The following is a 21,464-nucleotide window of genomic DNA, read 5'->3' on the forward strand; positions in this document are numbered from 1 at the left end:
ACATTCATGTTGTGTATATTTGCGATAAGAGAGCCTCATAAAAAAGATCTTCCTACGTAAAGAGCTTGGAGAGGACACATCCACCCTCGCTGTCCTCTTCTCTGTTGCAGAATGACATTTCCTTCAAATCTGGCCGCCTTGTTTGCTCTTTCGCTATGTGTGGAATTTGTCTGGACAGCTGCTTCAGTGCATGTCCCACTCTGCCATTTCTGAATGCTGTTTGAGCCTCCACACATAAACACCATCCTTATCTACCATATACACACACACTCACAAAGAGAAATAGCATGTCTGTATGATTCATGGTTGCTGAAGGAGAATTAAGAAGCTCTGTGGTTTTTCTTCATTGTCTCAACACAAAATCACTGGCATTGTGCTTTAACCTGTTGTACCCCATCGACCCGCCCCCGGTTGAAATAACGCATAATCTGCAGGAAACAGCATCTGAGGGCTTCTTAATATTTAATAAACTATGAATGTTTTATATCCATGTAACGGGAAGAAACTCAGCTAACTGATTTTTTTTTTGGGGGAAAAAAACCCACAAAGCTAGAGCTGGGCCTATGACCATATTAGCCACGAGCGAAAAAATGCTAACGGCGTTTGCACAGAAAATCACTCATAACACCCTTATTACTTATCATAACTGAAAATCCAACCCATCGATTAGATCGTGAGAAGACACAGAATCGATCGGTACCTACATCATCACTCTATGATAACAACTCGCGACATAATAAACAAAAACAGACATCATAACTCTTGGCGCTAGGTAGCAACAACGGCAATATCTCATACCTTCGTTGTTGTCTGATCAAAAGTTGTCTTCAATAGCATTAAAACGATAAAAACGCTGCTGAAATTAATCCATAGGTTAATCCAATGTGTCTGTTTCCCTTTGAAATGATTTCTGATCATCCAAAAGCAATAAACCTACTTTTCCATTTTCAGCTGTCAGACCGTGAGATAGGTTCGCTCTGGGCAAAACTGCATGCGCGAAGCCCCCACCTTTTTTTTGTTAACGTGTGGTGTGTATGTGGAAGTTATTCTTCGATTCTATTGGCTCTAACGGTTAAAAAGAGATGTCAATCACCAAAATCGACCAATGGGTTCCAGAGAAACTGCAAAAACGCCCATTTCCACCCAAATCACCTCAGAGGTGGAGTTATTTTTGCTAAACGTCTCTTAAAAAGGTAAAGTGTCACTTGTTTTGCATCAATCTTGATACAGGGTACTTATTATATGTTGTACTTTGCAGTGTTTCCCACAGATCTGAAATATACTTGGGGGGGTGGTGGTAGCGGGGGGGGGATGGGGGGTTGAGGTGACGTGCAACAACATTAACCTTTCTGTTGCTCGCTTGTTAGCAGACCATTCACGCGATGGCAGAGCGAACAGGTACAGGCAGGGCCCACAATGATAGCCCTATAGTTTAAATCTACTACCCACACATAAACATATGGAAATGGGTTACTATTTTTTTTTTTAAAGTATTTATAAATGTATTTAGGAACCTATCCATGTGATTATAAGTGGGGGTCGACCTCAAATCCTCTAGGGGGGTCCGGGGGCATGCTCCCCCGGTAAGATTTTAATTTGAGTTAAATGCATCAATCTGGTGCATTTTGAGGGGAAAATAAAGAGACTAGATCTATGGAAACACCTATATTAAACAGAACTGTATACATTTCAATAATCATAAAATCATGGCCATAACCAATAACATACCATTTCCAATATGAAAAAAACACTGAAACTTATAGTTATGAGTGTGTCTGTGCTCCTGAACCAGCCTCTCCTGTCTCTCTCCTCTCTCCTAGTTTTAGCTCTCAACAAGTTTTAAAAGTGTATCTTACCTTTTTTCACCTAGTTAACTTTTTATTTATTTATTCATGCATATTTTACTAATCACATTACATGACATTTCATTTAGCTGACGCTTTTATCCAAAGCGACTTATAATGACCGATTACAGAGACATTCTCCCTGGAGTAACTAAGGGCTAAGTGCCTTACTCAAGGGCAAACTAGAATGAACTCACAGCCTTCCGATCTTCAGCCCACCTCACTATCCATTAGACCAATCACTACCCTCTCAAATGGAAATATGTGTTTACATAAATGGTGACCACACCGTTTGAGACCCACTGAGAACTTAGACTAAGTTAACTATCTAAACACTCAGAGTCCTTTACCTCAACTGAGCTGAGGTTATCCCGAGCTTGAATGACACACAGAGACCAATCAAGGGCTTTGATTTATGATCTGTATGACAATGGCCATGTCGGCAGGCCACAGGCCATCATGTAGACAGCCAGTCACCCTGTGTGAGGCAGGCCACTTAACAGGCCAGAAGGAGGCGAGATCAGAGCAAGGGAGCGAGGGATCATTGTCCACAAGTTAATCGATCGCAGATGGCGTCGTGGTCACGGACGAATAAAAAAAATAATAATTAAAAAATATATATTATTTAAAAAAATAAAAATAAAAAATAAAAATACCTAAATGGGTCGCGAAATATACTTGGGCGGGCCGCCCAGGTATAGTCTATGTGTGGGAAACCCTGTACTTTGGATTTGGTCTACCATACCATCATCCAAGGGTAGTTTTCACTATAAGTAAAGAAGAATTTTTGGACGGACACTATAATTTACAGTTTTTTTACTATGTTCAATCTGAATTTTCTTTAGAATAAAAAACATCTATATTGATTCTGACTTTTCTACATCCAACTCACAGATTTATCATTACTTTGAGAAAAAAGATTATTAATTTTCCCCTTTTACAAGGGAAGATATGGTCATTTGGTCTGGGAATGTCATTTTCGAGCCTGAGACCGGAAAAACACGCTTGGGGTCTAACAGGTTAAAGAATATGATTTGCTGCCTCATTCACTGACATGTTCTTATAACTATTTACTCCAAAAACATCAAATAAAGAAATCAAATCTTTTTAAAGCTCTCAGGATATTGGCTCAAACATTTCCCCCTTCAGCTCCAAAAGTCCTTTTTCCTCAGATAGCACTAGAAATGTAGTTAATCACACTCCAAAGTCTTTCAGCGCCTGCAGCCTCTTTTCCAGAAAGCCTGTGAGCTCTAGCTTGACCTCGCTTGTACTCGCTCTTCAAAAGAAGAGTCATCACATTCTTGACCGTGAATGTCTCAGTGAAGACTGGACAAATATTGACTTGTGTGTGAAGTGTTGAACGGGTCTTTTTCTCCTCACAGTGCCCCAGGTCCTCAAGAGCTGCACCGAGTTCCTGGAGAAGCACGGTGTGGTGGATGGCATCTATCGCCTTTCTGGAATTGCCTCAAATATCCAGAAATTACGGTAGGAGACACACTGCCTGTTTATTATGTGATTCAAAGGTCAAATCAGAATCTCCCCTAATAAAACGACTAGTTTGTACAGAAATGTCCTTAAATGTGATAGGAGGAGCTTACAAACCGTATCCTACCATAGCCCTCTATAAGCTGACAACATACTGTATGAATTCCATCTAGGGTTATTGCATCTGTAAAAGAAAATCATGATGACGTGCAGGTGTTACCCATCAACAGTTACACTGGATCAGAACTTAAGTCATCTGAACTCTGACAGCAGTTGTAACTGTTAAAAGGCAATTTATATGTTGTGGCCATTTAAGTAGTTATTGTCAGTGTCAGTATAATCCTGTGTTTACATGTAAACTAGTGCAGTTCCCGTTCAGGATAACTGTTGCAAGATCTTCTTGGATTTCACAGAGACTAGGGCTATTCTACTATAATATTCAGGGGGGCAAGTTTTCAGAATGCTAACAATTGAAAAAAGAACATGTAAAAATGCCCTGCATTTAATTTCAGCGTTTGAGCATATAGAAATGTAGGCTATATTTATAATTCTTCTGTTGGACTCATGGGAGCAATGTAGACCTGTTTTATTATTGAGCAATATTTTCTAGTTTTTTATTTGTTCATGCAAAAACATTGCATTCTCATATTAGTATTCTTGGTATTGTTAACTGTGACTGCACACCATAGACCACATGATGTTGGGAAGGCACATATCAACAATGTTCAACACTAATGAAATGCATTCTAATGTCATATTCATCCATCAAATTACAGCAGCCTCTTATCGATGCATTTTTCCTCAGGAGAAATTAATTAGTTGACCTTGCTTTGCCCCCTATCTTTCAACAGGCATGAGTTTGACTCTGAGCAGATCCCCGACCTGACCAAAGATGTGTACATCCAGGACATCCACTGTGTGGGCTCGCTGTGTAAGCTCTACTTCAGAGAGCTGCCCAACCCCCTGCTCACCTACCAGCTCTACGAGAAATTCTCTGTAAGCAAAGCCTGAGTAGCTCAAGCACTTCTCACACACCAATTTCTAGCACAAATGTGTGGATATACAAGTCTACTTACTATTATAACACTTGACTTACTGAAAGATACTGATTGTGCTTATTAGTCTCTAGCGTGAAGTAATGAAATGTAAAGAAATTCCTATAAATACATCTTGTAAGAATTCTACAGTGCATCTTGCATGTATTAGTCATAGACCCCACTGACATACAGTATAAGCATTGAACCTAACTCTATGTGTGACTTGGAAAAACAATGTTGTCCAAGCATAACAGATTTCAAGTAAATGCTGGTTGTTATTGCAGCTGGAGAGAGGAGGGGTGGGGGGCTATGGCTCCTGACGGATTCCCCCCTGCTCCATGTAGCGGCGTGAACCTGGCATAACAAGTTAATTTAGCCTTGTGTTGATTCATCACACTATTTATTTCCCTCCCTTTCTTTTCACTTTGAAGGATGCTGTATCAGCAGCAACAGACGAGGAACGACTCATCAAAATCCATGATGTCATACAGCAGCTTCCTCCTCCGCATTACAGGTCAGTGTAGAGGCACACCGCCCCCCTGTGGCAGACTCAGGAACTGCCAGATACAAATGCATCCTGTGTTGTGGCTCCTGTCTTGATAAAATTATAGTTTTTTTTACGGCCACAATGCATTGAGGGGAATCATTTAACAGCTTATACTCATCTGTGTGCTTTCCAAAAGCATACAAATGCACATTTCTAAGTGACATTCCTTTGGGATAGATCACATTGTGAAATATTGATGCTCTGAAGAATAAACTCTATCATGGCCATTAGTGTGCTTATAACTTGTAGGGGACCAATTTATGTGAATGATAGATGTTTGATTCATAGGACCCTGGAGTTCCTGATGAGACACCTGTCCCACCTGGCAGCCTACAGCTACATCACCAACATGCACAGCAAGAACCTGGCTATCGTCTGGGCCCCCAACCTTCTGAGGTGAGGGCCTCCTGCACCACACAATGTTCTCTGAATGCATGTTTTATTGAGTTGAATACACTGTCTATCATCACATTAAAGCCACCTTGATTGGTTGTTTTCTTAATGTTTTAAACAACACATCTCACACTAATTATAATGGTCTTCACAATTTGATGTATCTGTAGTTTAGGTTATGTAGGTTTTGTATACTTCTCACATTAAAGATTTATCTTTATTGAAATGTATAGACTTATTGAAACACTCACACTTCAACACATTTACCTGATATGCTCAGGGGCGGGACATGTCAAAGTGGTTTACCAATCACAACAGCTAACCAATCAGAGCAGACTGGGCTCTGGTTTCAAACAGAGGATGAAAAGAGGTCCTGCAGCACAGGCAGTATGAGAAAAGTAAAGACCTTTTTGAGCATAATATGTTCTCTGTACATGATAATGAGCCCTGTGCAGCATAACGTTTCCTGTCTCCTGCTTTAAATTAGTCACTCTGCCTTAGTGGAAGGATTTAGGCACATTTCTGCGGGGAGTGCTGATCAACACAACATCAAATGCTGGAAGTCATTTTTAACTAATTAAGATGAATTGTTTACCTATAATTGATTTGCTATTACTTATTTAAAGTCGGGCATTTGATTAAATCTAACCCACATATCCTCCCCTGTCATTGTCAGGTCAAAGCAGATTGAATCTGCGTGCTTCAGCGGCACAGCAGCCTTCATGGAGGTCCGGATCCAGTCAGTGGTGGTGGAGTTCATCCTGAACCACGTGGATGTTCTATTCAGCTCCAAACTCAGCTCTCTGATACGAGAGGGAGCAGGTACGTTCAGGCAGATACCTCCTCTGCTCACTACATCTCTACACCAGCCAATGCTGCTTCTTCTCGAGCATTAAACACTGTTCTATATCGCCAGGTCACAACTCGTTGTCGCGGCCTAAGTCCCTGCTGGTTTCGTCTCCCTCTACCAAACTTCTGACTCTGGAGGAGGCCCAGGCCAGGACCCAGGCTCAGATTAACTCTCCGGTCACTGAGGACAGCAAGTACATCGAGGTGGGCGAGGGTCCGGCTGCTCTGCAGGGGAAGTTCCACACTGTCATTGAGTTCCCCACTGAGAGGTTTGTTAACTCCTCTGTCTAATTTGTCATGTAATCACTATGTGTCAATTGTCATTTAATATACAATCTAAGTAGTAAAGACACACTCTAGGCCCACAGACATCTATCACACGTCTACTGTGTCCATTTAATGTTGGTCAGACTATATTGAAGAGTTTTCCCACCTGCACCAGGTTGCCAGTATTTCAGAGGACAGTCGCTGTCTCCAGTTTCAGACTTGGGAAGATGTCCTTAAAGTAGAGATGATGTAAAAAGAAAAGCTTGAATCGAGATGGGATTGATTATTCGTCCCCTGTGTCTGAATCTGTCTTTGAGTTATGGTGTCTACGTGAGTAAGTGAAACTAATTCTTCTTTGCCTGCTTTTCCATTATCATAGGAAGAGGCCTCCTATTAAATCAAAGAAGTCTCCTGTAGGTAGTTGGCGCTCTTTCTTCAACCTGGGCAAGTCTTCCTCCATGTCCAAGCGCAAGCTGCACCGCAACCCCAGTGAGCCCAACGAACTGAAGGCCATGGCACTGGCCGGTGAGTCTTACCTCCTCAATTAGAAGGAAAATAGTCCAATTGTAAAAAGACAGGAGCTTATTTGACTAAAAAATGAAAACAATGCTTAATCCTTGAAATGGCTTTGTTTCAGGAGGTAGAGGAGACTCAGCAACATTAAGATCAGCCAAGAGTGAAGAGTCACTGAGTTCCCTGCACAATGTTGAAGGTAATAATTTCTGTCTTCTAGTTTAATATCACACATTGCTGCCCCAACTGTAGTAAATAAAGCCTATTATAAAAATAGTTTCTGAATATATTATTTTCTTTCTTCAGGAGAGTCGAAGGTGTACCGTCCTCGGAGGCCGCGCTCCAGCAGTGACGCTCTGTCAGCCTCCTTTAACGGTGAGCTGCTGGACAGCCGGCAGCACTGCAACTCCTACGACAACCTGGACGCCACAGAGGACAGCGACGGAGACGACGGGCCCATCTGTGTGCCTGCCCTCATCTCTCCCCCCCGCTCAGCAGGTGAGGACGTGGACCTCAGCCCTCCAGACATCGGCATGGCCTCCTTGGACTTTGACCCCATGTCTTTCCAGTGCAGTCTCCCCGACACCTCTTACGCCTTCCCTTTAGATGACTCACCCAAGGGGGCTGAGGGTTCCATGTTAAGGAGGAACCATGGAAGCGCCTGTGGAAAAACCAATGGCTCTGACCTCATCGCTGCCACATTACTGAGCAGCCTGATGTCCACAGACTTCAGCCTGGCCGCTGGACACAAGGTGGAAAGCAACAAACTGACCACTTCCTATTCTTATACTGACAAACCCACACAGGCCGTGTCACCTATTAAATGTGGAAAGACCACTAGTTTAACGCCTTTTCCCACTTACGAGCTTTTCTCTACTGAGGTGCCTGACAGGAATACGGCTGTACAACCTTCATCCCCTTCTTCAGCAGCGGAAGAATCTCCTCCCCTGATGGGCAGTGTCCTGCTGAGGGCAGCAGAGCTGTCTCTCAGTGAAGCTTTTCAAAAGGAGCTGCACTCTAAGCTGGAAGCCTTTGACAGTGTGGACAATGGAGAGCTGAAGGGAGAGGACAGCCTGCCGCGGGCGCCAGCTACCAGCAGCCACGAGCACCAAGGTAGGGAGCAGATAATGACCTTTTATATTTGTGTACTTTCTTACCTGTTCCATTAAACTATGTAGATTCTTATTTAAGAATAAGGTTTTAAGTCATGCCATTAATTATATGACTGCTTTCTTCTAGGTTTAGTCTCCCAGGCTTGCATGGATTTGGTCTTAAGTAAAATGTAATATTTTCATATGTTACCCAAGCACCACGCTTAACTTTTCCCATCCTCTTCAAGCTCCTTAAATCCAGCCTGCCTGCTGTCATGTCTCTTCTTCACCTGCTGCTCTCTCACTTGTTTGTTCTTCAACTATAGACCCCTTTTGTTTCTGTGTCCCTGCTAGGAGTCGTAGCTCAGGACTCTGCGAAGGACCTCACCCCTCGTTCCTTCAGCTCTGCAGCTCCCTCTACTGCCCCTCCTCCTCCCCCTCCTAAAAACGCTGCCCGCATGTTGGCCCTGGCCTTGGCAGAGTCTGCCCAGCAGGTCTCCATTCAGTCTCAGTCCCGACACTCTGAGCCTTCCACACCGGTGTCCCCCCCGCAGCCACAGGAGACCTCTAACCTCCAGGACACGCCGCATCCACTGGTCACACATTACCTGACTTCGTCTTCCGAGGGAGTAGGGAGAGGAAGTTCCCTGCCACTAAACAGAACTGCCCCCCGTGTCACCACGGCCTCATCGTATGCCCCCACCTCCAGTCCTACAACCACACAGCAGCCTCTAGAGTTAGACAGCATCACTACCAAGCCTTCAGACAGCACCAAATCCCTTACAGCTCCACCTGCAACACAGCCTGGAACAGACTCAACGCCTCCGGACACTCCTTTATACAAGTGCGCCCCCCTCCCCAGTTCATCCAGCACTCCTCCAAGCATGAAAAGTCCAGAAAGGCAGCAGCCTGTCCCAGCACAGGTCCCAGTACAGAATGCAGTACAGGTCCCAGTACAAATCCCAGCACAGGTTCCAATACAGGTACAGAATACAGTACAGGTCACAGCTCAGATCCCAGTACAGGTCCCAGTACAGATACCAGTACAGGTCCCAGTACAGATCCCAGTACAGGTCCCAGTGCAGATCCCAGTACAGGTCCCAGTACAGGTCCCAGTGCAGATCCCAGTACAGGTCCCAGTGCAGGTCCCAGTGCAGGTCCCAGTACAGATCCCAGTCCGTAGCAACTCACCTACTACCACTCCAGCCCCCTCCCCCAGTGACTGCTACAAAGCTACTGGAGTCTTACCACATCCTGTTCCTAAGGTAAGTCTCACCACTTTTATATATAACTTAGGCTTTAAAAACGATGAAGGCTCTTGTAATGCATTGTAATGGTGAGCTGCAGTAAGCATGATCCAAATGGATCCACTTTATTCCTTGTGCCGCAGCTAAAATGTCACACGATTATTATTATTATCCTCTGGAAACACGTTTCGAGTGACTGTGTCGGGCACCCACTCATCCGTTGAGAGTAGATCTTATGTGTCTAGGGGAATACCTGCTGTCCATTTGACAATCTTTTAATACCAACTGTAAATCAATGCCTGGAAGTTCCGTTGATACAGTCAGCTGGTTATGGTCGCCTAAAAACGTCAGGCACCTGCTTCAGAGCACTTATGAAGTTGGCAAAACAGTAGGCACATACTAGGTGGTAGAAGACACTGTATGTTTAGTCTTCAGAGATGTGTTGGTATTCACTGGTTTTGTGTGTTTTAAAGCCAACAAACGCCAAATACGCCAACGAGAGGCACCAAAACCAGTAGGAAAAGGAAGAACATAAGAGAAACACCTAAATAAGCAAACATTTACAAAGTATGACATGCTGCTGCCGGGATTGGAACTACCCTGCAACCAGACTGGTGACACTGAGCAGAACTGTGAACTTAATCGGTAATAATGTTGTTTTCTTTGTTCTTTGTCTTAGGTCAAACCAGAGGAGACTGCATCACCCCCAATCCTTTCAAAACCATCAGAGCAGCCCCCTCCTATAGCTCAAAAGCCTAAGAGGAAGGCTATCTCCATCCCCCCGCATCAAACACAACCTCAGCAGCAGAGCCAAGCTCAGATACAGCCTCATCTTCCAATTCAGCCACACATGCAATCACAGGTCCAAACCCAACCACAGCCCCCCTCGAAGGCCAGCGCACGAGTGGCCCCCACCTCTGTGGAGCCTATTGAGAAGCCTTGGGAGGCCATAAAGCCAGTGCAACCCCGTACAGAGTCTGCTAAGTACAACGACGTGTACGGAGCCACACCTCCAGCCCCTCCAGTCCGCACCATCGAGAGCAAACTGGCCACAGCAGCACTTAGCCAAAGTGAAGCCTCCTACCATTGCCTGGGGGAGGGCCCTGTGCCGGGGCATCTGGAAGAAGGTCTGCCTCACCACCCTCCCTCTCCTCGGAAATCTTCCACGCATCAGCCGACCTATCTGTACCACGCTAAAGGAGAACCTGTCTTAATTGAGCCCACAGCAGCTGCATACTACCACCAGAGGCCTCTTCCCAAGGGCCCACAGTCCAAACAACGCCACATGCGGCCAGACAGCGTCCCCCCGCACCTCTCCTATGTGTCCAAGTCGGAGCCTCAGATACCTTACAACGCCCGACTAGACAACAGATACAGCACTTTAGGCCCCAGGTCCTACCACCACTCCATGAAGTCCAGAGGAAACCCCCGCAGTGTGTACATGTCCCCGGGGCCGGGGCATCAGGGTTACAGCCACGACAGACCCCAAGGCTATCCCACCATCCGCAGAGTGCACTCCCTCCACGTTCCCTCCACTATTCGCACCGTGCCTATCCACAGGACTGAAGTTCCTCCAGATGATGATATTTTCTTCTACCATCGACCCATGTATCCGTGCAAAGCCTACCAGCAGCCCCCGCAGCAGCCCTCCCATCAGCAGCCCCCCCATCAGCAGCCCCCCCATCAGCAGCCCCCCCATCAGCAGCCCTCCCATCAGCAGCCCCTGCAACAGCCCCCCCAGCAGTCCTCCTCTCAATCAGACTACCACGTAACCCAGCTGCAGCCTTACTTTGAGAATGGCCGGGTTCAGTACCGCTACAGTCCGTACTCTGGTTCAAGCCCTTTGGAGGCGCCTTTCTATGACATCGATCCTTACGGCACCATCAGAGTCCGGCACTTGCCCTCCAATGGGGGCCGAGATCCTGGAGCCGCTGCTGGCCGACCGGGTGGAAAGGCGACTGGGTACCACTTCCTCGCTCGCCATGTTCTCCCACCTGGGATGGAGCACAGCTTTGTGAGCAGGGACATGCCCCCCAGTCATGGGAACAAGGAAGGTGCCACTTACCTGGCCTGGGACCCGGAGGAGTCAGAGAGGCTCCGCATGCACTCAATCCGCAGGGAGAGCAGGGCCAGACAGAAGATCAGAGGCCCTGTCCTCTCTCAGTACGACAATGTTGGCTTATTTGCACCGGCAGATATATCAGGCTATGAAACGCTGCACCTGCGCAGTAAATCTGACCCCGGCAAAGCTGTGCTGGTTGCAGCTGAGAGCAAAGATGGCCGCTACCTCCCGAGACACTTGGTGTCTGACCCGGAAGTCCTCATGTACATGGAGACTGATAAACACTTCCAGGGCAGCGCTGTGGGAGAGAAGTCAGATGGACTCCCCAAGCAAAGCGGTACCAAGAAATGCCAATCATCTCACTCCCTTCCGGCGACTCTGAGCCACAGCCTGTCCTCTCAGGAAGGCGGCCGGCACGAGGCCGGAGACGAGCCGCTAGGTGGAGACAGCGGCAGACCCAAACTCCGGCAGCAGGAGTATCAAAGCCAGAGGAACATCCAACCACGTTACGAATGTCCTGATTCTGAACACAACCAGAGAAAGGTGAAAACATCCAGCAGCTACCACGGTACAGAAGAGCAGCCGTCGGCTCCCTGGGAACAACTGAGCCACTCCAACCTGGAGCGGTCACACAGCATCCGGGAGCAGGGCCACCCTGACCTGGACAGGGACTACTCATGTCAGAATCACGGCACTAAACAGGTGCACTCCCACTATGATAACTTGGACGATTACCACCCGGTACCTCAGCCTCAGGTCCCGGTTCAAACCCGCGGGGGCTCCTTTCCCACCCCAGGGTTCACAGTGAGCCACGGCAACACAGCATACTCCACAGCACTGGGCCAGGGAGCCTTCATCCAGGCCGAGCTGGCCCTGCAGAGGCAAGAGATAGAGATACTTACAGAATAAAGCATTTAAGGGGGGGGACACAGCTAAAGAAAGATTATCTTTAGCTGTGTAGAAGAAAGACTATTGAGCTATGGTTGCAGCCTCTGCAGGACAGCGGCCTGTCGTATCACCAATATTTTTGCTCCTCTGTATTTTTAAAGACTTTTTAAAGAGAGTCCTGAATGTACCGGAAGCTAATGTACAAGAGGTCCTATTGTTGTGATTGATTGAGACAGTAGCCGGTCATAAATGTATATGATATGAACGATGTGAGGTACTTTGAACAGCAACACAAAAATGTGAAATATATACACAATATATATATATATATATATATATATATATATATATATATATATATATATATATATATATATGTATATATATATATATATATGTATATATATATATATATATATATATGTATATATATATATTAGGATAACTAGAAAAAATAGACTTTCTTTTTTTTTTTAGGTGTGGCGCTGGGTATGAGCACAGAGCGGGGATTAAGGGTATGCATTTCAGAAATGCATGCACTCTATCTCTCTCTAAATTCTGTGTACTTCACTATCCCCTGCATTCTTTGTGTGTTACAGCAGGAGGGGGACATGTAGGTTATCGTCCCCCCCCCCCCCCTGCTGCTGCTGACATGCACACAAGTCATTGAACGAGTCCCTGTTTGTCTCGGAGAATCAGACGTTAAAAAATGTGATGTGAAGGAGCCACAATGGGTTACTTTGAGTTAATACAGAGGTTATCAATGTCTTATTTTCTGTGTGACTGTGACATTTTTTATGTAACTTTGCTATAAACAGATTTCAATGACTTCTAAGGATTGTTTTGGTACTTGTTTGTTCTTCATCAAATGTGGGACCAAACAACTTGGCGCAGTTGTTGCACATACAGGATAAAGAGGGGACGTGGAAGAATACCTGTTTTACCTTTTTAGATGTGTGTGAGGTTATTTTTATTTCCTTTTTTTCTTATTTATCACATTCACATTACTTTCATGAACTGGAATAACTGAATAAAGCTGAAAACGATGTCCTCTAAAACAATGTGATGAAGAACATGTTGCTGCAGAGTTGTTTGGAAAAGAACACTTGGTGACAAAGACCATTTGGTGTTCACTTTACCATTGTCATAATGCACAAACATTGTGATATCTCGATAAAGATCACTTTAATGATTTTTGACAGGTCAGGGTTGAAAGGGGACATAATGGGTTCACTTGTTTTGTGTAGGAGGGAGCACCCGTAGATATTTGGGGCCATTTATTTCTGGTTTCATGTCTTGAAATCAATGTTTAATACATTAATCTGGTACTACGTGACCTTTTGCACCATCATTTATGGATTACAATATGTTGTCCTGATCCAGGTTTTACTCTGTAACTGTTTGACTTCTATATTGCTTGCAGGTTTTGCTCCTCTTGCCTTATCTAAAGCCTCTCCCTTTCCAGATGGGGAACTGAAGGAAGGCAATGTGTACTTGAATGTGAAACAAAACACTCTAGTGTCAAACTAGAGGTATCTACAGTAAGATATGAAATAAATAAAACTGTTCAGGAATAGCTATAATCCATGTCTTTTAATATGTCCATGATATTAATATACACCTCTGCTTGGCTATGTCTGACATTTACTTGAAGGACAAACTGGACAATTTAGTTTCGGAGATAAGAGCACAAAACATAATTCATTAATTATATATTGAACCAGGTTTAACCCAATGGCCGTGTGTGTTAACTCATTTATATGAGGGTTTCTTTTCCTCATAGACCATTCGACTGTAAAGCATAAAAGTCATTTATTTCTCTTTTTGAGTCGAATACATTTAGTGTATTTTTAAGGATTACTGACTAGTCAATACAACTGCACGATTAGAGGAAAATATATTTGATAAGCACTAATATGCACTATAACTTGCGAAAAGTAAAAGCTAAATTCAAAGTTTACTCAGTTTTAGTATTCTGCTGCTTTCAGTATACTGTTTTATTAAACAGGTCATTTTAGGCCAGAGGGCCTTTACTGGTGCTATCGAAGTTGAAAGGGGGAAACAGAGGGGAGGACATTGCCTGAAATGTTCGGGATTGGAACCAGTTTACTGGCAGCGGTGACTGCATATGAGCCACCAGCTCTAACCAATCTGTCAGTATACTGTTAAATCACAAAAAAAGTGCTTGTTGAGTAAAAGAAAATTAGAGCAAATGATCTCCAATATTTGTGTATTGAATATTGAATTGAACACAACATTCATCAATACAAACAGTAAATAGAATAAGAAACGTGCAGTTTTCCACTGATAATCCATTTCAACTAACTAAAATAATTCTATATCAATGTGCAATATCTAAGTCCTTTTTTAAAGTGTTCATCAAGTTGACATTAGCATGGCGATATACAAAAAGAATATTTTGCAGATCTACTAGTCCCAGTAATGCCATGCTGCTTTTAGAAAATATAAGGTGTCATGTTCCCCAGAGTTGTTTGCCACTACGAGAGATGTTTTTCTTTAAGTGGGTCTTTGTTTGTTTAGTTTGCCTCATGCATGCAAGTGTTGAGTGGTGCAGTAGAGTCCTGCAAACAGATTCATGCAAGTGTTTCTCATCCATATCATCCCTGCTACAGCACGTTCGCCAGATTCACCTCATCCCTCCAGCTGAAATAATTTCATATTCATAAACTATGGCGGCCTCCAGAGTTGTGTTCGTGGTTCCCTTTTTTTCATCCTATAAATACTAACTTTTGGTAATGTCCTTCCTAACAGCCTCCATTTTAAGGTACGACAATATACGACAACTATAACCTTCCTATCTGCTGCTAAATGCAAAACTCTGCTCAACTGCACAATTTTTAAATATCTATGGGGCCCTTTACACCTCCTGCCTTGCCTTTTCAACCAAAAGTAAACTATTCTTACTTGCTTTTCTCCCCTTACCTCTAAGTAAGTCTTTCTCTCTTCTAGTGCTGAAAAAAAAAGACAAATACAATCACAAATGTTATTACGTTGTCGATATAGCCTTTAGCGATAAGCGTTATCATTATTTAGCCGGATGGCCCTAATTGACTCCTTACTGCCATCGCTGTGACCACTAACACAAATGTCCCCTCCTCGAATCCTTGGTCCTCCGGTAGTGACCCGGAAATGGTTTTCGGAGCGCCATGTTGAAGGACATCTAATTTCTCTAAATGCATATCGAGGATCGACCGTCGAGGAGGCTCTCTGGAGGAGCTATAATCAAGGATACACTGATGTGTCCTCCACGGCTCCTCCGCGGATACATATCCGGCAACAGTGATGTTTAAAAGAGTCGTGACTCGTGACCAAGCGGCAAACTCTGGGGCAGAGCCGGGAGGCCAATAAGGAAGTGCCACAAACTGCAGTTCATCTATTGGCCGATAGGCGATGACTGCAGAAACGATGAATTTCCATAGACCCCGTGTTAAAATGCCCAACTTTACAGCAGGAATAAACATGTTTATGCCCCTGGATGCAATAACAATTATTCGGGATATAGTTAGATTCCACCTTAATGATTATTAATTGTCGAGTGAATTGTTTTATAACGTGACCCTTTTATTTATATTAGGTCTTAAAATATTTGCATAAATTAGGGCGTGGTCACTTTGATGGACAGGTAATTGCCTCACTGTCAGCTAACAGCAACTTGTCCACTCTGCTAGGCTACAACGTTAGCTAGTCGTAGTTGTACTTGACCCTTTAGCCGTGTTTGTGGTGATTGTGCCTTTTAGGGAATGTTGTTACAAATACCAGACCATTAAAATGGTGTTCTGTGCGGTTGAATGTACTAACAGAACTTCCAAGAAGTCTAAAATGATAATATTATGTTAACCCCGTTAGCAGGTGTTTGTGTGCTTGTTAGCTAAGCTTGTTAGCCAGCTAAGGACGTAACCCTTTATACATGTGTGTGTGTGTGTGTATAAGTATGTGTACATATATATATATATGTATATATATATGTATATATATATATATATATATGTATATGTGTATATATATATATATATATATATATATATATATATATGTATATGTGTATATATATATATATATATATATATATATATATGTATATATATATATATATATATGTATATGTGTATATATATATATATATATATATATATATATGTATATGTGTATATATATATATATATATTATGTATATGTGTATATATATATATATATATATATATATATTATGTATACAGTTTAGTTTATGATTCAGCTTTGGGTAAGACTTTTATAGTCTATGGCTATGACGGCCATAATGCTAAACGGGAGCTTAACTGGCATTGATCCGGACCATTGACCTTGTATAAAATTCAAATTCACAAGTGGACCTTTAACAAAAAAGTTTGAGTAGGCTACCCCTGACCTAGGCTGTTCAACCTGTGCAATTTTTTAACTGTGCAATACAACATAATTTGTTTTGCCTTATCTTTAATACACATTTCTACATATATATTTTTGTTATGCTTGTACAAGGTGAACATTTTAAGTTGAACTGTGGATTTCTTTTATTCTAAAATGGAGCAACTGTTCTAAAACCCACTTTCCCCCCGTTTCCATGTTTTTAAGAAGGGAAACTAGATTGGGATTGTTGATATGGTGCCCATAGGGGGCACTGCAGATGAAACATGATTTAGTGCTCCAGGGCCAAACATCCATAAAACAACATAAATGTTGCTAATCAATCAGCATCTTTCAGCATCGGTGTTGGAACAACCTTCCTGTCATAATGACAGATTACAGCATGTTTGCTTCAATCTTATCCAGATGAACTGGAATATGTAGAATGTAATGCTGTAAAGCTTTACTTGTTGCTATATTTTCTAAATGTACTGTCCTTCCTGTTTCATTATCATGACCAATCAGGGGATGGGGGGAATTCAATCATAAATGTCAGAACAAATTGGAATTTGTTTTATATCCACTGACCCACTTGCTGAATTGGACATTTAACAAAATCATTAAAAAAAAAAACATGTCAAAAAACTATTAAAAAATGATTGCAAAAAAATATATCATTGTATTGTCTTTGTCTGTTCTACGAAATGTTAAATGTTATTAGCGTCTTGATAATCCTATTATTTTTGTCATGCTCCTAATTATTTCAGAGCATATCTTTATCTTTGGCCTGATTTCTAAACATTATTATTTGTTTCCCTTGTGCAGTTCTGTAATGTGTATGCCACTATAAATGATTATGATTCAGTCAGTTACATAACAATATGTGTACATTTTTTATTATTAGGATATTGCCGCACAAAGGTCATTGGACCTAAAACTAAAGTTTCAGTTGGGAAGTTTCAGTGTTTACAAATGCTGCCAGTTGCATTGTGGGAGACAGATGATTGACACGGCCGCCATTTTGCTCCGCTTCCATTGTGTGAGAGATAGTAAATATCTGAAGCTGCCAGACAGTCACAACTCACTTCTATCGTTGCGAAGAAAAAGCGCTAAAATCACACTTGGTAAGTCACATTTCGGTCATACTTTAAAAATCATATAATACTATGTATAGTTTAACATAGCAAATGAGTAGAATAAAGTTGTTTTTGTTCTGAAATAGCGTGTTATTTCGACGCTGTTTTGCAAAGAAAAGGCAGCTGCCCGAGGTCCAGGCAGGAGAAACACGGCTCAGTACTTCCCCTGCCGAGAGAGCTGCTCCACTTTCATATGTGCCCTTTCTACCTCGCTGTTCCGCTTTAATATAGCACCGCTTCACACACCTTGGCACTTGTTTGATAGCTACACTTGTCCTCCTCGTTTTGTTGGTATTCTTTTGTTTACATGTTGTATGCATTTAAGGAAAAATATAAAAGTTTACGTCTCAGTCATAGCCTGAATACTGGTAGCTTAATTTCGGTCTGCGGCCATAATCTTGCGGAATGAGGCGGGGCTAATCCTGTAAGTGCCGCCCCTAAACTCCGCATTAGGAACACCATTGGTGCTGAAATGTGACACCGAAAACACGGGTTGGTGCATTTCAGAATTATGACTGTGATTGGTGCGATGAGGAGCCACAGGGCCCGCATTGGCTCGGTGTGTCTTTGAACACCGTGGATGTGGGCAGAGAAGCTAACCACAAAACCGAAACCAGGGTAAAGTTTTCCCAGGCTTCGGGGGGCGTTAATTACAGGTGTATGGCTCGAGTTTGGACTACAAAAATACTTAAGAAATAAGGTGATACATATGAAGATAATTGGGTAAAAATACGGTGCCAATAATAAACAGGGAATACCATTCTTTAAATTCTACATTTAAAACGTGGCTGACGTCTCACTTTTTTAACACAGAATTATGATTTATTCAGTATTTATTTATGTATTTCAATTGTCTTACAGTATCTATTACTGCCTTTTTTGTTTTAGGGCTATCAAAATTAGGCTAAATGTTTTGCTTGTGATTATTAAGTTATAGATTTTATGATTCAGCGTTTTTGTTTAGGAAAAAAAAATTCACAGACCCGATGGTAACAGGGCATGACTTTATATTTTTGATATTGTGCTCAGGTGATACTCAGAGGAAATGGCTCGTACCAAGCAGACTGCTCGTAAGTCCACTGGAGGAAAGGCTCCTCGTAAGCAGCTGGCCACCAAGGCTGCCCGCAAGAGCGCCCCCTCCACCGGTGGGGTCAAGAAGCCCCATCGTTACAGGTAACACCTTTCCCTCCAAATAGATATCGTTTTCGTAAGATGGATGCTGAGGATGTTTGTTTATTATAATTTATAACATACATTTTAACTGGAAAATCTTAAATATAGATTTTTGTTTGGCTGCTGTTCTTGGGTTGCATGTTGTTCCCCAGCAGGTTAAATATACTGATCACAGTGACAGAACTAAGTGTGACATATAGGCATTGTTTTTTCAGTAGATCGAACCCATATAGCATGTAGGAGGTTGAATGAACCTGAGCTGTGTTGTGTGTTTCAGGCCCGGTACTGTGGCTCTGAGAGAGATTCGTAGGTACCAGAAGTCCACTGAGCTGCTGATCCGCAAGCTGCCCTTCCAGCGCCTGGTGAGGGAGATCGCTCAGGACTTCAAAACTGACCTGCGTTTCCAGAGCGCCGCCATCGGAGCCCTGCAGGTGTGTGTGTGCACAAAATCTACTTGTAAATGTGATATATTTCATTTTAATATAAACACAACATCTATTGCACGTCTCTCCGTCCTGGGAGAGGGATCCCTCCTCTGTTGCTCTCCCTGAGGTTTTTTCATTTTTTTCCCCCATTAACTGTGGGTTATCTTTTGAAGTTTTTCCTTGTCCGATGTGAGGGTCTTGGAAAGAGGGTGTCATATTCATATTCTGTACAAACTGTAAAGTCCCCTCAGACAAATGTAAAATGTGTGATATTGTGCTATATGAATAAACATTGATTGGTTGATTGAAAATATATTGATAAAGCTAAAATAAGCATGAAATGCTATTTTTAAAAGTGCAGACTTATTTTGCTAACATGTGTGACCCCTCCCCCTGCAGGAGGCCAGTGAGGCGTACCTGGTGGGTCTGTTCGAGGACACCAACCTGTGCGCCATCCATGCCAAGAGGGTCACCATCATGCCCAAAGACATCCAGCTGGCACGCCGCATCCGTGGGGAGCGCGCCTAGACGGCCCCCCTCTCGTCTGTTCTATTTTTCTCTACCTGTTCCTACCCTCACTCCTTTATCCCACTCCCCCCCCCCCCCCTACCTTCCCTTCTTCTCAGTAGACTTTGGTGTAATCCTGATTATGAACAGATAGAAATTTGTTGAAGTCTGGTCTCTGATAGGTTTTTTTGTCTTCACCAAATGTTTTCAGGGTACCTTTTTAGTGCATGTTAAAGGTTTGTCGGATCAGACGCACATGTGCACACATACACTGACTTTGGGGAGCCCACCCTTCAGCTCCACTGGATTCTTCCAGGGTGGGGGCCAGGGGGTGTGGTTAGTGTGGCAAACAGAGCTGATGCAGAGGGGTGGGGCCGAGGGGCTAGTCTGCTTAAGGGGAGCTGCAACTTCCACAGCAGGGTGCTATTAAAGCTAGCCCTGAGGCCCACCTGCCCCCCAGAACACCTGTCCCCCTGCCCAGTCCGTCCCTCCACACCCCAGCCCCCCGTTTCTCTGCAGCTGTACCTTTTCTAGCGCCCCCCCTCACCATGTGTTTGTGTGTATGTGGAGTTCTGATCTGTAAACCTCTTGTGCTCAACAAACAGAAATATTTTGGTTGCTTAAGAATATTGATTATCGTTGTGGATATGGTGTCTATTTTTTTTACGCATTTAAATCATGATAAGCATCTCTTTTCGTACCACTTCCAAAATCATCAAATTATGGGGGGGAAAAACAAATGTATTCCACACGGTTTTCAGTTGTTTTTTTACCCTGGTCTGATTTGCGTAATAATATCAGTAAGGGCTCCTCTGTTCTCCAATGCAACGATTCTGATGGCAGCCACAGGGGGGCTCCTCTCCTCGACGCTCTGTAGATCAGTCTCACATTCTCTCCATCTCTCTCTCCACACAGCTTCACACTCGCAGTATGAATTGACATTATAGTGAACATTTCACTCTGCATGGTTATGGTCTTTGTCTCTGTAGATCTGAACATATAATCTGTCCCTTTCTCAAAATTTGTGATACACAATATAACCTCATATTTGTTTTCTTTTATATTTTTCTTATTCCTGAAGATTTTCAAAAATATAAATAAGCTGATCTTTGTATTTTCCAAACGTCTCATATTATGGTGGTAATAAATAGGTGTTAAAACAAACTAATGCTGGTTGTTGTGATTGTTTGCTTGACATGGTTTCTCTGAGGCACAGGCCGTTTCTCAATCGCGAGTACACATGCTGCAGAGCAACTATTTCAAGTATACTACGTCATAGAGTGGTGCCGAAGGACTGTTTAAATGCATGTTAAATGCCCAGCATTCTGCGCCACTCTATGACGTAGTATACTTGAAATAGTTGCTCAGCAGCATGTGTACTCGCGATTGAGGAACGGCCACTGATTTGTGTTAGTGGCTATACACTGACATCTGTTCAAGGGCACTCCAATGAGTAGGGAAGGGTACATGTATGCCCTCTAGTGGAAGCATCTCATCCAGTTTAACCAGATTGCATGTCAGCAATACAAAGTCCTTCTACATTAGCAAGTATTTATTTTTGTTAGTTTCACTCTGAAGATTAAGATTTAAAAAATAAAAGCATATAAATGACAAAACACA

The 21,464-nt window shown here is 43.1% G+C and overlaps 2 protein-coding genes across 9 annotated transcripts in view; both read left to right on the forward strand.

Annotated features, from left to right (window-relative positions):
* Positions 1 to 13,058, forward strand: part of arhgap32b (Rho GTPase activating protein 32b) — a 54,644-nt gene extending 41,586 nt beyond the window's left edge. For all 8 annotated transcript variants that reach the window (XM_079649812.1, XM_079649814.1, XM_079649815.1 and 5 more), the window contains 11 exons: positions 3,227 to 3,329; positions 4,181 to 4,325; positions 4,798 to 4,880; positions 5,202 to 5,309; positions 5,983 to 6,128; positions 6,223 to 6,424; positions 6,802 to 6,947; positions 7,060 to 7,134; positions 7,242 to 8,048; positions 8,381 to 9,291; positions 9,953 to 13,058. In XM_079649812.1, coding sequence (XP_079505938.1) covers positions 3,227 to 3,329; positions 4,181 to 4,325; positions 4,798 to 4,880; positions 5,202 to 5,309; positions 5,983 to 6,128; positions 6,223 to 6,424; positions 6,802 to 6,947; positions 7,060 to 7,134; positions 7,242 to 8,048; positions 8,381 to 9,291; positions 9,953 to 12,244 — 5,018 coding nt within the window. In that variant the 3' untranslated portion in view covers positions 12,245 to 13,058. The remainder of the gene's footprint in view (positions 1 to 3,226; positions 3,330 to 4,180; positions 4,326 to 4,797; positions 4,881 to 5,201; positions 5,310 to 5,982; positions 6,129 to 6,222; positions 6,425 to 6,801; positions 6,948 to 7,059; positions 7,135 to 7,241; positions 8,049 to 8,380; positions 9,292 to 9,952) is intronic.
* A 4,513-nt stretch (positions 13,059 to 17,571) lies between these two features.
* h3f3c (H3 histone, family 3C) lies at positions 17,572 to 21,008 on the forward strand. The gene is made up of 4 exons (XM_079651253.1): positions 17,572 to 17,727; positions 18,769 to 18,912; positions 19,190 to 19,343; positions 19,737 to 21,008. The coding sequence occupies exons 2-4, from the start codon at positions 18,785 to 18,787 to the stop codon at positions 19,863 to 19,865; spliced, it is 411 nt and encodes a 136-aa protein (XP_079507379.1). The 5' UTR covers positions 17,572 to 17,727; positions 18,769 to 18,784; the 3' UTR covers positions 19,866 to 21,008.
* The last annotated feature ends 456 nt before the right edge of the window (positions 21,009 to 21,464 follow it).

Source organism: Notothenia rossii, assembly GCF_949606895.1.
Source record: "Notothenia rossii genome assembly, chromosome: 9".
Lineage (NCBI taxonomy): Eukaryota > Metazoa > Chordata > Actinopteri > Perciformes > Nototheniidae > Notothenia > Notothenia rossii.